Source organism: Dromiciops gliroides, chromosome 2 (genome assembly GCF_019393635.1).
Source record: "Dromiciops gliroides isolate mDroGli1 chromosome 2, mDroGli1.pri, whole genome shotgun sequence".
NCBI classification, from domain to species: domain Eukaryota; kingdom Metazoa; phylum Chordata; class Mammalia; order Microbiotheria; family Microbiotheriidae; genus Dromiciops; species Dromiciops gliroides.
The window spans coordinates 41,088,245-41,112,517 of NC_057862.1; the positions used below are offsets into that span (position 1 = coordinate 41,088,245).

General features: G+C 37.2%; 1 protein-coding gene across 8 annotated transcripts in view; it reads left to right on the forward strand.

Moving 5' to 3' along the window:
• Window positions 1-24,273, forward strand: part of MARCHF8 (membrane associated ring-CH-type finger 8) — a 98,049-nt gene that overhangs the window by 53,576 nt on the left and 20,200 nt on the right. For all 8 annotated transcript variants that reach the window (XM_043984919.1, XM_043984922.1, XM_043984920.1 and 5 more), the window contains one exon: window positions 17,849-17,899. In XM_043984919.1, coding sequence (XP_043840854.1) covers window positions 17,849-17,899 — 51 coding nt within the window. The remainder of the gene's footprint in view (window positions 1-17,848; window positions 17,900-24,273) is intronic.

Sequence of the window (24,273 nt, forward strand, 5' to 3'; positions counted from 1 at the left end):
AATTATTCATTTGCTCCTTCTTTCTTTGAAATCAGCTGGAGGAAGTAGTTAGTCCAGTTTGATCACAGTGACGTGTACTTAAAAGCTTGAACAAGACCCAGCAAGTGTAGTACCAACTCTCTCTTCACATCCTGGCAAATGCAGGACATGGAACAGCTGTGTAAGCATAGCTACCACCCCTGTAGTCTGAATTGTAGGAGACATGCAACCAGGACATGCAGCGTTAAAGATGTTGGAAAATGAAGCTTCAGGTAGGAGAACTCCCAGTCCACAGAGTATGTTGATGTATCATTTACTTAGGGATGCCCTGAATCCTTGCCAAATAAAGAAGTGTAGCCTGGCTCACTGCCTCCAGGACCCACATTAAGATTCACAGTGGAAGAAGCATGATGGTTTCATTTCATTCCCATTATGGACTTTGTTTCTATTTTAAAAAATAGCCAACAAATCTATTTTTTAAAGTTAGGTCAAAAATACTTAGGGTACTAACCACGTAAAATATAAATGACTACTTGTTTCCTGATTGACTTGCCTTCTGTTCTAAAGAGCATTGTTCCTGAGATCAGCATTTTGAAAAGCAGAATTTTTGCTAAGAGAAATGTTATTCAGTTCATAAATGTAAACACAGCTCTAGATTTGATTACTGCAGCTTGGAGGATATTCCTATTTTCAGAGTTTCAGGACTGAGTTAAGTCTACTTGTGACCATAACACGTGTATTAGTTTTCTTGGGGATGTTTTAGCCTCAGAAAAATGGGAGATTTATCAAAGATGGAACCAAAGAGTCTTTGTTCTATTATGTATTTGCAGCACTGTAAGGTGTTTTTTAATTAAATTTTTTTTTTTAAATTTTTGCTGAGCGCTGATATGTACTTTCATTTGTCAAAGATGTTCTAACAATTGCCAGTGCCTTTGTCTGGCTGATTAACCCTGCTTGTGCTATAAAATACCCTGGGGCTATTGCAACCCAGGAAATAAAGATGTGAGTATGTAGACTATGGACCAACTAGAATGGGCTTTTAAAAATTATTAAATTATTTATCATTTTGAAAAGTCCAGTACTTACTAAATACCACTTATATAAAATTCATAGTTATCTATATCACAATCCAGAGATAAATGATCATCTGCCCTGTTTTGCCATATAACATAAACACATTTTAATGTTTTTTCTTTAAACTATTAGATTATAAAATATCTAATTTTTATCTCTATACAGTACTATAATTTCTGAAGTTATGCTGATTTATAATGTAAGCCAATCATCATATATACTATTATATTTTTGTTTTATATGACTTATAGGCTTGTGATTATCCATTCATTGCCTGGAGATAGAACAATTGAAATTAGTGTCTTCTGTTTACTTTATTAAATGTTTACCTTAGATTTTTAGTTGAAGTTCATTACTAATTGTTAATTAATCAATCATTATCATTAATTAATTATCAATTAAATATTAATGATGCTTTATGTTCATTTTTTAAACTGACAATGAACATAAAGCATCGTTAATTTTAAAAAACACTTATTTCATAGTCTCAAAATGAACACTAGCATTCAAATGAGAATGCATTTGAAAAAAGATAGCATTCATAAGTATGTTACTAGGAATGTCATGCTTACAGGCCAACTATTCAGTTAAACAGTTTAAAAATATTTCATGTGAATAGCTTGAGTCAAAAGGGTTAGGGATTGGAACCCCACTCATGATTTCTAGACTAAATTTAAAAATGATGAGTGTGAATTGGCTTTACAGTTAGTTTTGATAAAGAGTGCTTTGTTCCCTCACTTTCCCTTCTCTAGTTGCCAATAAATTAGTTTGTCTTATTGTGAGTGAGAGTTTCCCCACCCCTTAGTTATGAGATTTAAAGTGATTTAATTGTGATAATAATCAGCATATTAACTAAAAAATTGTGATTGTTTAGATATCTTATTTTAATTGTATTAGTAGATTAAGTTTCTTTTCTTTCTAATTAATAATGTCAGATGTTACTTATAAGATCTCTTATAGTGAACTTCAAACTTTAATTAATGTTCACTACTTGTTTACCAAGTTATGAGACTCACTTGCACAACCACAAGAACGCTGACAAAGATAGCGCCCTTCTGTTTTGCTCAGATTCTATGTCCAGACCCAGCATGGGTGGCATGCCGTGATGCTTTGGGAAGTTCCCCTAACTTATCTTTGTACCTCTGGACCATTTTCTCCTGCCCAGCATGAACAGGTGACCATCTTATGAACATCATGTGACCACTTGGTCAGTGGAAATGCCCCATGCTTTACTCAATGTCAGACATCCCCTTCCTCCCACTAATAGCATTTTTGATCTTCAAGATCAAGTTCTATCAACCAATGAGATTTCTGTATTTTACTGTGCCTCTTTTGCATATTGGGGCATCAAACCCTATTAAAACAAGGTCCTGGAAGGAGGGATTTCAGATTATGAGGAATATCTAAGGTCCACTTCATTAAAAGGGACTATGGACCTTTTAATAAAGTGCCATTAGCTCACAGCTCTGCCTCAGTCTCTTTTATTGTAGATTGGGCAATTTTAATCCCCGTACTTCTTTGCCAACTTGCTGGGCAGGAGGTGAAACCCTAACAAATGTTTGGTTTTCACTTCTATTATTAGTGATTTGGAACAGACTGTTTATATACTCATTAGGAGGTAGCAGTTCTTTTGAAAACTATTTGTTATTATGCACTGACAACTTATCCATTGGGGAATGGCTTTTGGTCTTATATATGCAGAGTGTTTTTTGCAACTGGCAACTCTTCAGGAGTCCTGAAACAAGCAGAAATCTTCACAATAAGCAGAGATCACTATGCTTAGAGAAAGGGGGAGGCTTACTTAATGAAAACTAAGAAGTGCTCAATTTGGAGTTGTAAGACCTGGTTCAAATCATGGTTTGGCCAATTACTTGTGCCACCTTGTGCAAGTGACTTAGCTTATTTGGGACTCAGTTTCTTCATATGTAAAATGAAAGGGTTGAGCGAGATGACCTCTAAATGCCAACTCCCACAATTCTACATGGACGTTGAGGGAAATGACTAAACTAGGTAACCTAATACAAACCCCACATTTTCCCAGCTGAAGCCCCAGACTGTTCTGTGGACAATAAGCGGTCCTAATTTGTGTCTTGACCTGAAGTTGGGAACTAATACTCTATGTATGATCTTTTTTTTGGTTTGTTTTTCTTTTCTTGACAGTTGAGAAATTAATCATGTCGGGGCATGTAGGTGGCGTAGTGGATAGAGCACTGGCCCTGGATTCAAGAGGACCTGAGTTAAAATCCAGCCTCAGACACTTATCACTTATTAGCTGTGTGACCCTGGGCAAGTCACTTAACCCCATCTGCCCTGCCCCCCCCCCCAAAAAGATGAGAAATTAATCATGTCTCTTAGATGTAAACCAGAGTTATCAAATCCTGTTTTAGCAGAAATGGCAGTGTGTCCTTGTTTTCATTTTAATTGGGGGGAAAAAATTAACTCTGAAAAGAAAAGCAAACCAAATTGTTCTGATTTGCAGCTATCCAGATAGCATTTCCTTTAGAAACATAGCCTGGAATGATGGGGAGTGCTACCATAGTTGGCATTGATGGCCTTGGTGTATATATAGGTTCAGGTTCTGCCAAGTGCGAGCTGTGAGAAGTAGAGTGAATGATGACTGCATTTTGACTCTCTTTCCTATAAACAAAATAATTTATATGCTCTGTAACCAGGAAATATAAATGTGAGTTAGTATAAGGTTAATATGGATACTGATTTATGTTATAGAAACAGTTCTCCTAATTTTGGGGGGATGGGGTGGGGCAATGAGAGTTAAGTGACTTACCTGGAGTCACACAGCTAGTAAGTGTCAAGTGTCTGAGGTCCAATTTGAACTCGGGTTCTCCTGGATCCAGGGCTGGTGCTTTATCCATTGCGCCACCTAGCTGCCCCTCAGTACTCCTAATTTTTAGAAAATATTGATGCATCTTGATGTTTATATTACATTGACTTTCCAATGAGTTCCCTTATAAAAACAAAAAGTAGTCAGGCACCATTGCCTGCTATAGTTTCCACAGCTAACTATGTACCTATAATACTTTACTTCTCTACCAAGACTCAGGTACTATGCTAAGCTCTGGGATGCAAAGAATGACAAAAGACAGTCCCTGCTCCCAAAGAGGTTACAGTCTAATGGAAAGGGGTAACAACTTACAAGCAAAATACACAAAGGATAAAAGATAGTAAGTTATAGGGCAAGAGTCAATCTGGGTAGGAGTTTCCTCACAGGAAACTGCCTATGCCAACAAAATCACAGGTCTGACTCCCTCCTTGTCCATCTTCTCCCAAAAAAGTGATGTCCATTGTTAATAAGAATAAATAGAGGATATAACAGGAGTATTAGTTTTCCTTATTGATAAAGCAAACTTTAAATTTATAAAACAAAACTATAAATGAAACCTTAGAGTGGGACTTTATAAACTGTTCATTCCAACCCCCTTCAGCATAATGTTTTCTAATATACTTTATAGATGGTTACCTAGCTCTTGCTTGAGCACTTACAATGATATGAATGGAATTTACTACCTTACAACATAGCCTAAGTAATTATTTGAAGCAGAACCTGCCTCTCTGTAATTTCCATGTATTGCAGCTCTTAGTTTTGTTTTTTGGAGGTATAGAGAATTAGAATATGATTAGAAAATTCCACAGATTCAGTAAAAAAAATTAAATGAAACAATAACTTGAGTCAAGTAGCATTATTTAAAATGAACCCACAAAAATCATTAGATTTTCTGTATATTGCTTATAAAACCCAGCAAGAATAGCTGGGAAAAGAAATTCTACTTAAATACAAAATGTACAAAATATCTAGGAGTTAATTTACAAAGATACACTCAGGATTTACACGAACATCACCATAACACACTTTACAGAAATAAAGACAAGTAATTGGAGAGATAGTCATTGTTTGTGACTGGGCCATGCAAATGTAATGCTGCTGCTGCTTAATTTACTAATTTAATGTCATAGCAATCAAATTGCCAAAAAAAGACCTTATTTTATTGAAGTAATTAAAAATTCATCTGGGTGAACAAAAAGGGTCAGTCTCAAGGAAAATAATGAATAGACGTAGGGATGAAGGGGACCTAATATTTCTAGATTCAGACTGTGTTATAAAGCAATAATTATCCAAACTATTTATCATTTAAAAAACAAAATTTAAGGGGCAGCTAGGTGGTGCAGTGGATAGAGCACCGGCCCTGGATTCAGGAGGACCTGAGTTTAAATTTGGCCTCAGACACTTAACACTTACTAGCTGAGTGACCCTGGGCAAGTCACTTAACTCCAATTGCCTCACCAAAAAACAAAAAAACAAAAAAACAAAACCAAAAAAAAAAATTTAATCAGTATGTATTTACTAAATTTCTCCTGTGTGCCAGGTGTGTTTCTAGTCAGTGGGGGAAACAGACAAAAGTGAACCCATCCCCATCTTTAAGGTTGTTTTCTATCAGGGTTAGCATGTACATATATACATAGATGCAGGATAATATTGATGAATGTAAAAATTAAGTAAACAAGACCAAGTTTTTTTATGTCTTTGAGAAACCCAAATACATACTGCTAGAGTAAAGACTCCTTATTTCATAAAAACTGCTATGAAAACTAGAAACTAGTCTGGCAAAAATTAAACTTTAAAAAAAATCTTATGCCATATACTAAAACAAATCCCAAATGAATGATCAGTTTTATTTTATTTTTTTAAAATGTAATAAACATTTTTATTTATAGTTTTGGGTTCCAATTTTTATCCATCCTCCCCTTCCCCCCAGGCAGCAAGCAATCAGATATGGATTATTCATGTATAATAATGTAAAACATTAACCTTTTTGGTCATTTTGTACAAGAAAACTTGATTAAAAGAAAAAAATGAAAGTAGGAAATAGCATGCTTCAGTCTGTGTTCAGTTCTTTTTTTGGAGGTAGATAGTATGTTTCATCAATAGTCCTTTGGGGCATTATCTTGGATAATTGTATTTTTGAGAATAGTCAAGTCATTCACAATTCTTTATCAAACAATATTTCTGTCCCTGTGCACAATGTTCTCTTGGTTCTGCTCGCTTCACTATACATCACTTCATACATGTCTTTCAAGGCTTTTCTGAAGTCATCCTGCTCGTCATTTCTTATAGAACAATAATATTTGAGAGTGACCAATTTTAAAACAAAACATCATAAAAAAAGAACAGAAGATCTATACTTGGGAGGAAAATTATTAAATAAGAGAGGTGATTATAGAATATAAAACAGTATCACATAAAATTTTTTAAAGTTTTTACTTGAATAAAATCAGTTAGACTAGAGTAAGAAAAGAAGTAAATTGGGGAAGAGCTTTACAACAGATATCTCTGATTAGGATCTGATATTCAACCTATATAGACAATTGGTACAATATACAAGCAATCTTCGTTTTCATGAAAGAAAAATCTGCAGACAGAGGATATATATTCTTCCCTCTTTGAACCAATTCAGATAAGATTAATGCTCATGTAACCCCACCCCCATTTTCCCCTTCACTGTACAAGCTCTTCCTTGTGTACTTTTTTATGTTGGATAATTTCCCCCATTTTTCCTCTCCCTTCCCCCTTCTGTTTCCCTCTTCATTAGTTTGTTTATTTTTAGGAGATCATTCAAAGATAATCAATTCATGTCCATGCTCTCTGTCTATGTAGTCCTTCTAACTGCAAGTATCTTTTTCTCAAACAGGAATGTCAGCATTTTAACCTTACTGAGTCCCTAATGATTTCTCTTTCATGTTTACGTTTTTATGTTTCTCTTCTGTCTTATATTTGAAAGCAAGTTTTTCTAATCAGCTCTGGTCTTTTCATCAGGAATGCTTGAAAGTCCCCTATTTCGTAACCTATATCAGATTACCTGCTGTCTGGGGGAGGGAAAAAAATTTGGAATTGGAAATCTTATATAAACAAATGTTGAAAACTATCTCTACCTGTAACTGGAAAATAATAAAATACTTTTATTAAAAAAAAAAAAGAAAAGAAAGTCCCCTGTTTCGTTAACTATACATTTTCCCCCTGAAGGATTATACTCAGTTTTGCTGGATAGGGTTTTCTTAGTTGTTATCTTAGGCCTGTTCTGCCTTCTGGAAAATCATATTAGAAACCCTCCACTCCTTAAATATGGAAGCTGCTACATCTTTTGTGTTCCTCAGTATGGCTTCATGATATTTGAGTTGTTTCTTTCTTATGGCTTGCCTTATTTTCTTTTTTCCCTGGGAGCTCTAGAATTTAGCCATAATATTCCTGGAAGTTTTCATTTGGGGATTTTGTTCAGGAGGTGACAGGTAAATTTTTGTCTTCTTTCATGAAAATGAATATTGCTTGTTTATTCAAAAGAACAGTTGACTCATGCTGACAGCATTAATAAGGATACTATTAGCAGGAACAACTCTACAACTGTATAACAGTAACATTTATTATATTAATTAGAGCTACTTTTGTGTCCAATTATCTTTTTTCAACGTTTTAATTTTATTTTTTCTCAATTACATGTAAAAGCAATTTAAAAAATCATTTTTGAGTTCCAAATTGTTTTCTTCTCTCTCTCCTCTCCCCCTACTTGAGAATTCAAACACTTTGATATAGATTATACATGAGCAGTCATGTAAAGTATATTTCCATATTAGCCATGTTGCAAAAGAGAACACAGGAACCGCCCCCCCCCCCCCAAAAAAAAGGAAAAGAAAAAAAAATTTAAGTATGCCTTATTCTGCATTCAGAGTCTTATCAGTTCTTTCTCTGAAGGTAGATAGCATTTCCCATTATAAGTCCTTCAGAATTGTCTTGCATCTTTGTATTGTTGGGAAGAGCTCAGTCATTTACAGGTGTTCATGTATGATATTGCTATTGCTATGCAGTGGTCTTCTTTTCGCTTCACTTTGCTTTGGTTCATGTAAGTCTTTCCAGGTTTTTCTGAAATCTGCCTGCTCATCATTTCTTACAAGCACAGTAGTATCCCATCCCAATTATATGCCTGCCACAACTTTTCAGCCATTCCCATTCAGTTTCCCTTCAATTTCCATCCCTTCAATTTCCAGTTCCTTGCCAATGTGATAGGTATGAGGTGGTACCTCAGAGTTCTTTTAATGGACATTTCTCTGATCAGTAGCGATTTAGCGCATTTTTTCATATGACTATAGAGGGTTTTGATTTCTTCTTCTGAAAGCTGCCTGTTCACATCCTTTGATTATTTATCAATTGGGAAATGACTTGTACTATTATAAATTTGACTCGGTTCTCTATGTATTCAAGAAATGAGGTCTTTATCAGAGAAACTTTTTTCTTAGTTTCCTGTTTTCCATCTCTTCTTGGCTATGGATTCTTTCCATTTCTTTTTGGCCCTCTGAATTTATGATATTGGGGCAGTTTTCCTTTTTGGTTTCTTGAAATATGATGTCTAGGCTCTTTTTTTATCATGGTTTTCTGGTAGTCCAGTAGTTTCTAAATTATCTCTCCTCTACCATGTCAGTTGTTTTTCCAGTGAGATATTTAAAATTTTCTTATTTTTTTCACTTTTTGACTTTCTTTTATTGTTTCTTGACATCTCATATAGTCATTAGCTTCCACTTGCCCATTTCTAATTTGTAAGAAATTAATTTCTTTAGTGAGCTGCTTTTGTACCTTCTTTTCCATTTGACCAATTCTTTTAAGGTGTCATTTTTCTTCAATGTTTTTTGTATCTCTTTTACCAAATTGTTAATTCTCTTCATAATTTTCTTTCATCTCTCATTTATTTTCCAATTTTCTTCTATTACTCTTTTCTCTTTAACTCTTTTGTAAATTCTTGTTGGGCTTGTATCAAATTAGCATTTTTCTCTGAGGCTTTTTTTTTTTGGTAGCTGTTTTTTCACATTGTCTTCCTCTTCCGAGTTTGTCTTGGTCTTCCCTGCCATCTACTACCTTTTTATGTTGTTTGCTCATTTTTCCAGCTTATTTCTTGGCTTTAAACTTTATGTTAAAATTCGGCTCTGCTGACCTGAAGTGGGGAAGCAGTGTCCCAAGCTTGAGGCTATTTTGTGCTTCTGTTTTTAGAGCTAGTTCTGGGAGTCTGCAGTCTTTCAGTGCTTTCAAGCTGGTGTGATGTGGGGAAAGGTGTGGTCACTTCTCTTCTGGTCTGTGCTCTGGTCTTTACCCAGGAAGGGCTCCTGTTCTCCTGCAGCCACAAGTTCTAGCACTCCTCTTGGCTCTGGAACAGTCCCCTGTTTTTCTGTGGCAACAAGAGCAAGTATTCCTCTGTACCTTGGAACTTTGAGGGCCCTTGTTCCACTGTGACTGATCACAAAAGCTCCTCTCTACCCTGAAACTACATATCAGTAGTTACCAATCATTGACAGCTGCACCCAGTGCCAGCCAGGGGTCCCCTATAATCCCTTTCTGACCAGTTGTCCAACCCCCTTACCATCTCTGGGCTGAGATCTCCTGAAGCTGTAGCTCTTATCACAGCTACCTCCAATGCCCACTGCTGGTGCTGCCACCATGTATGCTCTGGGCTGGCTCCTACTCTGGTGTCACAGACCTCTCCTGTCTACTTCCTTAGTTGTCTTAAGCTGGAAAAATGTCTCACCCTGTCCTCTTATTGGCTCTGCCACTCCAAAATTTGATTTGAGGAGTTATATCAAAGTTGTTTGGAGGAGAATATTGGGAGTTTCACTAGGTTCCTATCTCTACCATCTTGACTCCACTCCCCACCCATGTTTTTATTTTTAATAAGGTTAATTATATTGGATTATTTTCCTAATGTTGAACCATCCTTGCATCCCTTATATAAACCCAATTTGGTCATAATGGATTATTTCTTGAATTGTATAGTTTCTTTTGTCAAGATACATTTAAAAATTTTTATATCAATGTTCATTAATGATATTGGTCTGTAGTTCTTCTTTGCTTTATCCTTCTCTAGATTAAGCACAATGTTTATCTGATAAAAAGAAGTTGGTAGGATGCTTGCCTCCCTGATTTTTGAGAATCATTTTTTATTGGTATTAATTATTGTTTAAAAGTTCTCTTCCTTCCTCGCCACCCGCCCCTTATGAAGTCAAGCTATTCAATATAAGTTATACATACACAGTTAGGCAAAACATTTCCATGTAAGTCAGGTTGTGGAAGAAAACAGACCCCCCCAAAAAACTTTAAAAATTATGCTTCAGTCTATATTCAGACACCATCTATTCTTTCTCTGGGGATGGATTGCCTTTTTCATTGTAAGTCCTTCAGAGTTGTCTTGGATCACTGTATCTTTTTTATTAAATTTTTATTTTATTCTTTTAAAAATTTGTGATATATAATTATATTTTATACATATATCAAACAGATATAATATATATACAAAGACACATATATGACATATATAATGTAAATTTTCTACATTGTTACATTTTAGATATATCTAGATATATTCTAATACATATAACTTAGTATTTCAATTCCTTAAGTAACTGTTTTATAAATAACAAATACATATCAATTTATATGATTTACATGACAAATTTGTTTAAATATAATTACTATATAAATACCTAAATAACTCATAAATGCACAACATATATATGTGTGTGTATATAAATACATATATACCTCCTGTCCCCCTTCCCAGCACACCCCTCCCCAACCTTTCCAGATTAAACATTTTTATTTATATTTTTCTATTCCCGATCTCTATCTTTCCCTTTCCCCCTCCCTTCTCCCCTCCCCAAGGTGGTAAATAATCTGATATGGGTTATACATATATGATATATATTTGTTACCTAATGAAAGAATTTGAAAAATGGCATTCCCCAATCTATTCCATCAATATCAGTTGTTTCCCTGGAGGTGGATAGTATGTTTCATTAATATTCCTTTGGGATTGACTTGGATCATTGCATTGCTGATAATAATCAAGTCATTCACAGTTCTTAATCAAATAATACTGCTGTCTCTGTGTAGAGTATTCTCTAAGTTCTGCTCACTTCCCAATACATTTTATACATGTCTTTTCAAGCTTTTTTGAAGCTCCTATTTTTTTCAAATAATTTATATCGTATTGGGATTAATTGTTCTTTAAAAGTTTGGTAGAAATTCAATTATGAATCCATCTGGTGCTAGAGATTTTTCAACTCATTCAACTTCTCCTTCAAAAACCCAGATGCTATGCCACTTGGTGTATATGTGTTAAGTATTGATATGACTTCATTGTCCATGGTACCCCTCAGCAAAATATAGTTTCCCTCCCCATCTCCCCCCACTAGATCTATTTTTGCCTCTGTTCTGTCTGAAATCATAATTGCTACCCCTGCTTTCCTTGCTTCAGCCAAAGTATAATAGATCCCTCTCCAACTCTCTACATTCACCCTGCGTGTATCACTCTGCCTCAAACATATTCACATTTATAGTTATGATGACTGTCTATATCTCTCCATGCTATTTTTCATCTGCTCATCCTTCTTATTCTGACCCCTCACCCTCTCCTTTCTCACAACTGCCTTACCCATGATCACCGCCTTCCCCAATATCCCCTCCCCCATATCAGTTCCCCCTCCCCTTCCATTATCACCGTCCCTATCAGAACTTCCCTATAGGGTAAGATAGATTTCTATATCAAACTGAGTGTATTTGTTGTTCCCTCTTTGTGCCAACTTGGATGAGAGTAAGGTTTAATCTTTACCCTGTCCCTTATCCTCCCCTGCATTATGATCATTCACCTATTTATTTTTATTCCTCTTTCTGTATATGTGTTTACTCTATTCAGTTCCTCCCTTCCTACTTCTTCCATGCAATTTCTTTTTAGCCCTTTATTTTATTTTCTATGGTGTTATATTATCAATGTTACATTATGATCACACCCCTGTCTACATATACTCTTTCTAATCATTCTTATATTTTTTTAGACTTACAAATATTATCATACCTTAAATATTACCTTATGACCACAAACTCTTTACATATACTCCTAATTGCATTAAAAATTACTTTTATAATAAAGTCTTCGAGAATTACCGATATTATTTTATCATACAGGACTAGAAATAGCATAACCTTATTAAAAAATTTTTACATTAACCTTATTAAATGTTTTTATTAGCTTTTTTTCTTTCTTGTTCCTTTTTTACCTTTTTATGTTTCACATGAACCTTGTATTTAGAAGTCAAATTTTCCATTCAACTCTGGCCTTTCAATCAAAAATGCTTTAAATTCCTCTATTTTGTTAAATATCCATTTTTTTCCCCTGAAAGATTATATTCCTTTTTGTTGGGTATGTAATTCTTGGTTGTAAACCTAACTCTTTTGTCTTCTGGTATATTATATTTCAAGCCCTGCGACCTTTTTTTTTCCTTTTTTTTTTTTTTTTTTTGGTGAGGCAGTTGGGGTTAAGTGACTTGCCCAGGGTCACACAGCTAGTAAATGTGTAAAGTGTCTGAGGTCAGATTTGAACTCAGGTCCTCCTGAATCCAGGGCCGTTGCTCTATCCACTGTGCCACCTAGCTGCCCCTCCTACGATTTTTTTTTTTTAATGTGGAAGCTGCCAAATCCTGTGTTATTCTAACTATAGCTCCATGGTATATGAATTGTTTCTTTTTGGTTGCTTGTAATACCTTTTCTTTGATCTGTGAGTTTTGAAATTTGGCTATGATGTTCTTGGGAGTTTTCATTTTGGGATCTCTTTCAGGTAGTGATCATTGGATTCTTTCAATATCTATTTTGCCTTCTGGTTCTAATATTGCAGGGAATTTTTCCTTGATAATTTCTTTTCTTTTCTTTTCTTTCTTTCTTTTTTTTTTTTTGTGGGGCAATGAGGGTGACTTGCCCAGGGTCACACAGCTAGTAAGTGTCAAGTGTCTGAGGCCAGACTTGAACTCAGGTCCTCCTGAATCCAGGGCCAGTGCTTTATCCACTGCGCCACCTAGCTGCCCCACCTTGATAATTTCTTGAAAGATATTGTCCGGGCTTTTTTTTTTTTGGTCATATTTTTCAGGTAGTTCAATAATTCTTATATTATCTTTCCTGAATCTATTCTCTAGGTCATTTGTTTTTTCATTGAGAAATTTTACATTTTCTTCTATTTTTTTTTTTGCTTTTCTGATTTTGTTTTACTGCATTTTGGTGTCTTATAGAGTTGCTAGTTTCCATTAGTTCAATTTTAATTTTTAAAGAATTATTTTCTTCATTTACTTTTTTGTAATTCCTTTTACATTTGGCCAAATCTGTTCCTTAGGGAATTATTTTCCTCAGTAATTTTTTGTATTTTTATATTATTATTTTGTATTTCTTTTTCCTGGTTCAGCTGCATCACTTCCAATCTTCCCCAACTTCTCTAATTCGATTTTCAAAGTCCTTTTTAAGCTCTTCCAGGAATTTATTTGGGGCCTGAGACCAATTTGTACTTCTCTTTGAAGGTTCACCTGTAGTCATTTTGTTATTTCCCTCCTCTATATTTGTGTCTTGAGATTTCCTTTTATTTAAGTAGCTGTCAGTAGTAAAAGTTTTTTCATAGTTTTTTTTTTTTTACTCATTTTGTGTCAACTGGGCCCTGTGGAGGAGTGATCCCTTTGATCTTTAGGTCCTGTGGTGGCAACCTGCTGCTGGGTTGTTATGGTAACCTGTTACTCTGTTAAGAGGCCCTTGAATAGTAATTTTGTTGAGATCTGCTGAATCCCTGGGGCTGGTTTTGCTCTGGAAATAGTCTCTCCACTGGGAGGTCACAGGGGTGCGAATCTGTTGCTGACCTGCTTGGGCGGGGCTTCACTGCTGTTCAGCAGTCTCAGAGGTCTGTTGTAGGCCTCTGCTGTGAGCCCAGAAGCTGCTTCTGTTGCTGTTGCTCCTGCACCTCGCTTCCCTCCCACTCAGGTAAGACAGACCTTTGCTGCCGGGCTAGTAGATTGTTTCCCTGTTCCTTGGTGAGTTCAGAGGCAGTTTTATGTTGGTTTAGAGGGGAGAGCTGCAGTGGTTTGCTTCCTCACTTGGCCATCTTGGCTCGGAATGTATTGTTGAGAAGAACAAAGTCATTCACAGCTGATCATCTTACAATATTGCTGTTACTTTGTATATAATACATTTCACTTTGCATCAGCTCATGTAAGTCTTTCCAGGTTTTTCTGAGAGCATCCTGTTCTTCAATTTTAATAGCACAATAGTGTTCCAGAATAATCACATCCCACAATTTGTTCAGCCATTCCCCAATTGATGGGCATCCCCTCAATTTCAAATTCTTTGCACCAGAAAAGAGCTGCCATAAATATTTTTTGTACATATAGGTCCTTTAACTTTTTGTTTATCTCCTTTTGGATACTGACCTAGTAGTGGTATTACTAGGTCGAAGATTATGCATGGTTTTATAGACCTTTGGCCATAGTTCCAAATTGCTCTACAGAATGTTTGTCAGTTTACAGCTCCACCAACAGTGCATTAATGTCTCATTTTTCCCATATCCCCTACAACCTTTGTCATTTTCCTCTGTATGCAGCATTTTAAAAGAAGGAAATCTTCCATAGAAGGGAATTTTCTAGATAGCTGGACCTTTTCTGTCTAGCAGTCAGGATTTTTTCTTATAACCCTCTCAGTGGAAATATAAAATGCATCACACATTTTCATGGTTTCTTAAATAGAACATAATGATCATTTTCTAGTCCTTTTGTGATGACACTTGCAGTACAATAATTAGTATTCATAATGATAGCTTCATGGTCTGATATAGTTACCATGAGCCCAAGAGCATTTGGGTACTTTTGTACATCAGGTTACCCTCAATGTAGCTCCTAGGTTTGTCAAAGTTTCCTTAGGCCAAGAAAGGACAGAAGCACTTGAGCTCAGCAGCTTATTGGTGGACTTCCTTAGAGATGTAAGATAATAGCTAAGGTATGAGAAGCCCAGAAACTGAAAATCCCAGTTTGATACAAAACTTAAGGATCAGTCAGCGATATTTATCCAGTGCTTACTACCTGTGAGGTAATGTGCTAAGCTCTGGCTATACAAGGAGAGGCAAAAACAGCCTCTACCCTCAGGGAGCTTCTGTTCTTTTCTTTTTTCCAATTACATCAGGAGCTTATTTTCTCATGGAGAAGACAATCTGCATATACAAGTTATATATGCAGGATAAATTGGAGGTCATCTCAGAGGGAAGGCTTGAGCAATGTGGTTCAAAAAAGGCAGAAGACAGAGGTACCAGAGGGCTGAGTGAGCATTGTAGTTCAGAACTTACTTGGGACAGAAGCCAGCACTAAATGAACAGAACTGAGTAAGGACAAGTGGGGTCGTGAATCAGAGCACATTGTCAGAATCTGAATTACAGGAGAGCTGGATAGTGCATATGGGTAATGGGTGACAATGACTGAGGCAAATTATTCTCAGGCAGGGTTCTGTGGATATAGGACTCTTGAATATCTGGGGTATATGAATGCCATGCGGTTCTTAGGATCTTAAAATGGCAACATCTCATTGGACTTGCTGGCATCATTGCTCAGGTTTTTCTCTTTTCTTCCTTTACCTCTCCCACTCTCCCTCCCTTATATAGTATTATACTCAGTTTTACTGAGTAATTATTCTAGATTGCAAGCCTATATCTTTTGCCTTTTGGAATATTCCTTCAGGGTAGTGGCTGCTAAATCTTGTATAATTCCTGGCAGTTGTTCCTTGGCACTTGAATTCTTTCTTTATGAATTCTTGTAATATTTTTTTCTTTGACCTGGAAATGCTGGGTTTTGGCTACAATGTTCCTGGAGTTTTCATTTGGGGTTTCTTTCAGGAGGCAACCAGAGGATACTTTCTATTTTTACTTTGCTTTCTGGTTCTATTAGATTTGAACAGTTTTTGTTTATGATTCTTGAAATATGATATTCAGGCTTTTATTTTTTCCATTTTTTTTTGTTATAGGATTCAGATGGTAAATTTTTTCTCTTCGATCTCTTTTTTGGGTTGTTTTGGCTAAGGGATAACATATCTTCTTTCAAAAAACCCCCAAAACGTGTAATAAATAAGCATAGTCAAACAAAATGAATCCACAGATTTCATTTGTCTTCAAATGTTTCTCTTTCTGCCTCTGCCACTCTCTCTCAGGAAGTGTGGAACATATTTCTTAAGTCTTCTAGAAACAGGTCATTGCATGATCCGACTTGTTAAGTTTTAAAGATATATTTTTCTTTATAAACTTGTTGTCTTTGTGTGTTCTCCTGCCTACTCACTTGACTTGATCAGTTTGTGCTACCCAGGATTCTTAGAAAACATCTCTTTCATCATATCTTGGAGTACAGTAATATAATTACATTCATTTACTAGAGTTTATTCAGCCATTCACCCATTGATCACCAGCACTTTCTAGTTGTTTTTCTTTTCTTACATTTTTAAATACCTTCTTCAGGATCAGGAAATTTGTTTTGATTGTGACTATCTCCTCCCCAATTTTAACTTCCTTCATTCCTCCCTATCTCTGCTAATTTTTCTGTTGAGTTTGATCTATTTCTACACTAAATTGTGTGTGTTCAACCTTTCTTTTATCTTTTTCAGATGAGTGAGGGTCATCTCCTTCCAACTTGCCCCAACTCTTCCTCTGTATTTTTGTATATTCTCATGCACCCAAGTTATGAGAAATAACAATTTCTACCCCCTTCTTCCTACTTTCTATAATAGTAGTTTCTTTTTTACCGTCCCTTCTCATTGTTCTTTTAAAACCCTCAGAACAGAACCAGCTCACCTGCAGGTCCTCCCCCCACTTCCCAATGAAAAAAGAATAATGCTTGTGACAAATATGAATGGTCAAGCAAAACAAACTCCTGCTTTGCCTTCATCCAGAAATGTGTGTGCCATCCTGCATATTCATCACCTTTTTGTCAGGAGATAAGTAGTGGTATTCATCATCTCCTTTGGCATCTTGTTTGATTGCTGCATTAATCAGAGTTCCGAAGTCTTTCAAAGGTGTTCGTTTTTCTAGTTTTTTTATAATATACATTATTCTCTTGGTTCTGCCCACTGTCATGGGAGACTTAAGACATAGGCAACATCCTGCAGATTATTAGTGGTCCTAGGGAAAAGGATAGGGCTGTGCTTTGTAAAATTCAAGACACGGTGCCTTGTGTATGAGAGCCCTCAGTAGACACCATTTAGTGATGCACTGCAACACAACAGAACAAGTATTTATGATGCAAGACATAGATGTAACAGAAGTTTTAAACTACCATGGCTCTGCTGCCTTCTAATTGCGATCCATGTACATTAAAATAATAACCTTTTCTAAGCAATCTTTAGGCCATGTTCCCTCTTGTCTCAAGGAGACATCATACTTTGTAACGTCGCCATCCCAAGCGCTTGCCAGCATCTTGTTCTCTTCATTAGCGTTTTTGGTGGATAGAGCACAAGACTTGGAAGTCAGGAAGACCTGACACTTACAAACGGTGACGTCACTCATGACTTCATTTCCTCATCTGTAAAAAGGGGTCAGTAGTGACACCCATCTCCTCGGATCGTTGTGAGTCAGCCGTGTTGTTCATTCTTCATTTTCAAAGAGGACCAGTGACATCACAGAGTGATGTCTTGACTTGTGAATGAATTGGATTTAAGGGAGGCAAAGTTGCATAAAGTTGTTGGCTTCACTCTCTCTTCCTGAATCATTGAAGTGCAGTGGCAGGACGAAAGTCAAGATGACTGGCAGTGGCCCAGGATGCAGTGGGTAACCTTGGCATCTTTGATTCTGACCAAGCAGTAAGCACTCCACAGTGCCTGCTTCAGCCACCTTCATGTTGTTTGATAAGTCTATGCTTGTTTCTTGTATTACCACAACAAGGTCCTCTTAACATCTTTCTGTTTTTCTTGCAGAATGAGAAGACTTTGAGGCATTCCATGAGTAATTCAAGTCACATTTCTAAGGTACTGTATAGCCATTTCTATGTCATTCCTTATTGGTCTTGTGATAGATTTTTTCTTTTGCAATATGTGTTTTTACTTTTTTTTTCCTCCAAAGAACATAAAACCCCTAACATACATTTTATATTTACTCTTTAAAGCCAGTAAACCAGATATGCAATGGTTTTGTTGGAGCAACAAAAGCAATACTTTTTTAAGTGGTGAGAGTCATATAAGTTTATACTAAGAATGCATCCCAGATATTGCATTGTCTTAGAAGGAATTTTAGAGCACACTTAGTCCAGTTATACCTGTGATAAACTATCCCTTCCTACACCAGTATTGTGTGAGAAAATAATGGAATTTGGCAGATACTCAAAGGCCCCACCTGAGATTAATTTAGAACTGATTGAATTAAAGACTGATTGAAAGTAATTGACTGCTGATTAACCTACTTAAAGTTAATTCAATTAAAGCCACACCTGGCTGACTCCCAAGAGGAAGTGTTCTCAGAGGCTGTAGATTATGACATCAACACAAGACCACCCTCAAGTCGAGTGAACCAATGGTTTTGATGATGTTAACCAATCAGCTTGAAGCACTGTGTTAAGGACCGCCTCTCCTCCGGACCAAAAAAAGCTTCCATGCTCAGTTTGCTCAGGAAGTTCATGGTTGAAGCAGTCTCGTAGTGGAACACTTGAGGAACCAGGCTGGAACTCTAGGCTAGATAGGCCTTTTCTTAACTTTCTGAACTCCACGTGTTCTCTTTTTACTAATACCTGGTATGCTTTAATAAATGCTTAATGCCCAAAGACTGGTGCTAAAGCTTCTAATTTAAGGCAACCACATATTTAAATTTTAATCATCACAATTGACACATGGTATTCCGTCTTCTCTAGGACTTCTCCAGGGACAAGGATTTCTTTACTTAATGAGGCAAAACATTCTGATTTTTAACAGCACTAAATTCACTGAAGTTCTGTTTTAGGAAGAATCTCAGAGTTGGAAGGGATTTCAGAGGACATTTAGTGCAATTTCTAAAGTCCATACTAATTCTGAATCTGTGATCACTATGATCAAAATCAGGAAAGAATGGGTCTAAAAAGGGATGGTCTGTGGTTTCCCCAATTACAGATAAAAAATTAGCTTAATTTCTGTTTTTCTAGGAATAATTTTTTTGGTAAGACAATCAATATTTTGCAAATCCTATTTCTGTATGTTATTTGCCCTCTTAAAAGGTAGAATGCCGAATTTGAAGGAACAACCTAAATTAAAAGGGAAATATGTGAAGTCATAGCCCCACCCCACTATGGAAAAGAGAATATTAATTTGATACTATAAGAAATCTATTGTTTTCAAAAAGCATATGTAAATTCCACTGTTCTGACTGGAAAGAAATAGCTGCATTATCAGATCAGATTTTCCACCATATTGCTTTTAAGCATCGTGACTTTCCAACTTCTTGGCAGCTCTGATTGGTCCATTTCAGCTGAGAAGGTACTATTTTAGGTTTCTGACCTTCAAACTGATTGGTAGCTATACCTAACCACAATTGGAAGTCAGATAGTTGAATTTTAGGTAAGTTGTAGAGTAGACAAGTTGACAATATAAAATTTGCATTTGCTTCTACCAATATCCATCTTACTTCATTATCATTTGCTTTAGCTACTAAAGAATATCAGTTTGTAGTCTATAAACTGCTTAATGCTACTGTTAAATCACTTGTATCTAAGGGGTGGGGAAAATCTCACAGGTTGAATCTGTGATTTCATTGACATCACAGATGAGAACCCCCATTGCACCTTCATTGCAGTATAGTTTGAGAATTGCCTAAAGACTTAAGAAGATAAGTGAGCTTCCCAGGATCACGAAGCCCTTATGGACGTGAATTCATGTCTTCCTGGCTCCAAGGCCTCCCTCTGTCAATTATACCATATTCACGCTTCTTTAATAGAGTTGAATTTCATAAAGATAATAATATTTGTAGAGAGACACCATGGTTTAGTGTGTAGAGCACTGGACCTCTTAGTATTTAGCCTAGACTCCTAGACCGCTCTTCACTTGGAAGTGCCACCTGAGACACGAGCTTCCTCTACAGCCTGTCCTGTTTCTGTAACCCGGAACTGGGTAGGAGGAGACAGATGTCACATTAGCATCTTTTCCTGTGTCCTGCACAGTATCAGGCCTCTCCCTGGGGTTCTGGGGCCTTCTCTTTGCCCTGGTACACAGCCTCGGCCCTCTTTCAGTCCCAGACCCCATCCCTAGTGTACAAAGACTTCTCTGTCTGTCTGGCTCTTTCGCCCTGGGTTGGAAAAAATGATTCACTGACTTTTTCTTGGATTTGTAGTCAGGACTAGGACTGGCACATTTTAGAGATCTTTTGTGGGGGAATTCTGGGGACAAGCTTAGCTATACATTTTCTGGTACTCAGCCATCTTGGCTCCCTCCTCCCAGTTCTTCTTCATAGTCCCAATAAAATTACCTTTTTTTTCCTACAGCCTCAATTAAATTACTGCCTGCATCTCCCAAAATGAACCCACATTCTAGCACATTAATATATTTATAAAAGTTTTATACATACACACACACACACACACACACACATTTTTTTTTTTGCAGGGCAGTGAGGGTTAAGTGACTTGCCCACAGTCACACAGCTAGTAAGTGTGAAGTGTTTGAGGCTGGATTTGAACTTGGGACCTCCTGAATCCAGGGCTGGTGCTTTATCCACTGCACTACCTAGCTGCCCCCGCATATACTCTTAAAATATATATGCAACCTTTAAAAATATTCTGATGGCCTCTAGGCAGCATGAGTATAAAGAAAATTTATTTGTCTTAAGTCTAAAAACCTGTTTTAGGTCTCTAATTTACAGATCTGTATATCTATCAGACATGACCAACTGCCTTTTGTGCACATTTCTGTACTGGATTTCTTGAACTTAACATGTCTCAAACAAAACTCATTATCTTTCTCTTTAAACCTCATCTTTTCAGCACTTCCATACTGCTACTATCAAGGCTGTTACCCTCCTCCTCCTCAGAGAGGATACACAAGTTTGGTGTCATATTTAACTCATAAGTCTCACTCCATATATCCAGTCAGTTGCCAAATGCTGTTGTTTCTTTGTTTGCAGCGTTTATAGTGTCCCTTTCTCTCTCATCAAATCGCCTCTTATCTGGACACTTACAGACGTTGTTTAATTGGGCTGCCTCCCTGAGGTTTCCAGGCATTCTAGACCATCTTCATCACAGCTGGCAAAGTGATTTTACTTAAGTTTAGATATCATAACAACAATTCTTATTTATATAGCACCTGCTATCTCATCTGATTCCCCACAACAACCTTGGGAATTAAGTTCTGTTGTTATCCCCATTTTGTAGCTGAGGAAACCAAGGCAGAAGGAGGTTAAATGACTTGTCCAACATCACATAGGTAGTAGGAGGTGTTTGAGGTTGAATTTGAACTCAGGTCTTTCTGACTCCAGGCCCAGCATTCTACTCTATGCACTCCTGTCTAAAGTGTCACCTCCATAGTCAATAAATTCTAGCAGCTCCCTGTTACTCCATGATCATATATGTAAAGTCCTTTGACATTTAAAGCTCTTCATAATTTGTCCCCTTACTATCTTTCCAATCTTAGACTTTTTATCACTTGCACTATTGTGTGTGTGTGTGTGTGTGTGTGTGTGTGTGTGTGTATAGCTGTTTATATGCATGTATATTGCAGTATACTTGTTGTTCATCCCACACAACACTCAGTCTCGAATCTCCAGGCCTTTGTACTGGTGGTCTCCCATGCTTGGAATGCTCTCTCCTACTTCCGTCTCTTAATTTTCTTCAAGATTCAGTTCAAATACTACCTTCTGAAAGAGAGTTTTCCCTGTTCCTCAGGAGTTTTCCCTTCTAAAATTACCTTTCATCTACTATGTATGTCAGGTATATCAAGTCAACAAGCATTTATTAAGCACTGACTATAGACCAGTCATTGTGCTAAGTGCTGCTATTGGATTCAAAGAAAGTAAAAAACAGTATATTTATATGTACATATTTGTTGTCTTCCTTATTAGAATTTAAGCCCTTTGGGGAGAATTGCTTATTGACTGATTGGTTCTATAGGGGCCAAATTTTAATTGGGGAGTATTAGTTAGGTGGCTCGCCACAATATTGGGGCAAGGAAGGAGATTAACAGCCTCTTTCAAAAATAGAACAGGGTTTATTAACAAGAACGAACTTAAAAACACAAGTAAGATTAGTAGAATTAAGGGAAAGGAAAAAAAAGGAATGGGGGAAGGAAGATAATACAACCTGAATCACACCGCCACCCGGGGCTCAGCAGAACACAAAGCTGCATCCCATCTCTATCCAGCTCATACACCAGAATGGCGAATCTCCTCCCTTCTCCTTACGAGCAACCCCCTGTCTCACAGGAAACAGGGCAGTCACACACACACACAGCCCGAAGCCAATTGGCTGGCAGCCCTGATTGACAGAATTAACAGATGGTTGTAGAATAGCCAGCCTCCCTGCTTCTGCACACCGAAGGTCACCTGACAGCCCTCTGGCTTCCTATCATTATAATTTGGCCAGACCCCTGTAGGCGTCAGTGTGAGGTGGGTGGAGTACTATGCAGGCTGGAGGCGCAGTGCCTGAGCCCCGGGCCCAGCCTGAGCCCTGGCTCGGGTGCCTGCTGGGACTTCTAAATCACGATTAATGCTTCACAGTTCACACTGTACTTCATGGTCCATGAATGTTTCTTGTTCCATTCCCAGGCTGGAAATGCTGGGTTGACATTAGCTGATATTGTCCCAGAGCATCTATCCACCATGTCTTGGTGTCTTAACACTTTTATAAGATGGTTCCCAAAGTTAGAAGTATAGTCTGTGACTCTGGAACAAAGCTATTAGTCCACCAGGGGATGTTACTCTTAATTCCTCTGTTTAGCTTTTAAAACGCTAGACAACCGGGCTCCAATCTGTTTTCTAGCCTCAGTGAAGAACTTCTTCCCCACCCTTCAAGTCTGCTATGCAGCCAAACTAGCCAGCTCTTGGCCCTGTGCCTCAGCACCGGCCGTCCCGTATGCCTGGAATGCCCTCAATGCCCTCACTCATTACCTCTGCCTCCCTCTCCCTTTAAAACACAACTCAGGTGTCATCTTTATCAGACATTTCATGACCCCACCTGCTAGTGTCCTCCTTCCCAGACTGCCTGGCATTTAACTGCTTTGTATTTAAGCTGTACATGTTACTTACACATACATTTGTTGTTAGTCCCCATTACAATGAGGTGCTAGCTGCTTGCAGGTAAAAGCATTTTTATGGTTTGCCTTGGTATTCCTAGTGCCTGGCAGCAGGTCTGGCACACAGTAGGGACTTAAATTCTTGTTGATTAATTGGTAGATTGATGATTTTGGTCATCAGCAATGTCTAGTGGAATCCCTTTTGGAATCCAGATTCCAAACCATCCAAGTTTCCCACCATTACAAATGGAAATGGAAATGGGCAGTGAACTATAGAGAATTTTGGCCAATAAGACTTGTTTAAGTCTATTTGGCTGAGAAACAATAATAGCCTTCTTGATAGAGATTGACGTAGAAGATAATTATAACTATTCAGAATCATATTAAAGTGATCAAATGAGAATTCACCTGGAAGAAACACAAAGGTTATGCCGTGTTGTTCTGACACCGAAGTGTCATAAAAATTGTATAGCAGGGGGCAGCTAGGTGGCACAGTGAATAGAGTACCGACCCTGGATTCAGGAGGACCTGAGTTCAAATCCGGCCTCAGACACTTAATACTTACTAGCTGTGTGACCCTGGGCAAGTCACTTAACCCCAATTGCCTCACACACACACACAAAAATTGTATAGCAGAAGTGAGACAGGCAGCCTACGTCCTGGAAGAGTACTCGACTGAAATTCAAGAGATGTGTCCTTTAATCAGTGCTTTTCCTTTGACCTTGGGATAGTCACTTCTACTTCTTTGGATCTGTTTCTTCTTGAGGTATATTAAGGGACTAGATTCAATAATCCCATTCAGTTAAATTCACTTTTAGCCCTGAAATTAAACAAATGTATGAATCTGACAGCACTAAAATGGAGCAGAAATATTCTTTATAAATATTCTTTCGACTTGATTTAGTAGATATATTTGTTTTTTATTGTTTACCTCAATTTTATTTTTAATAGTATTTTTTCTTAATTACATGTAAAGATTTCAACATTTGTTTTTGTAAGATTTTGAGTTCCAAATTTTTCTTTCTTTTTTTTTTTTTTTCGGGGTGTGTGTGTGTGTGTGTGTGTGTGTGTGTGTGTGTGTGTGTGTGGCAATGAGGGTTAAATGATTTGCCCAGGGTCATACAGCTAGTAAGTGTCAAATGTCCGAGACCGGATTTGAA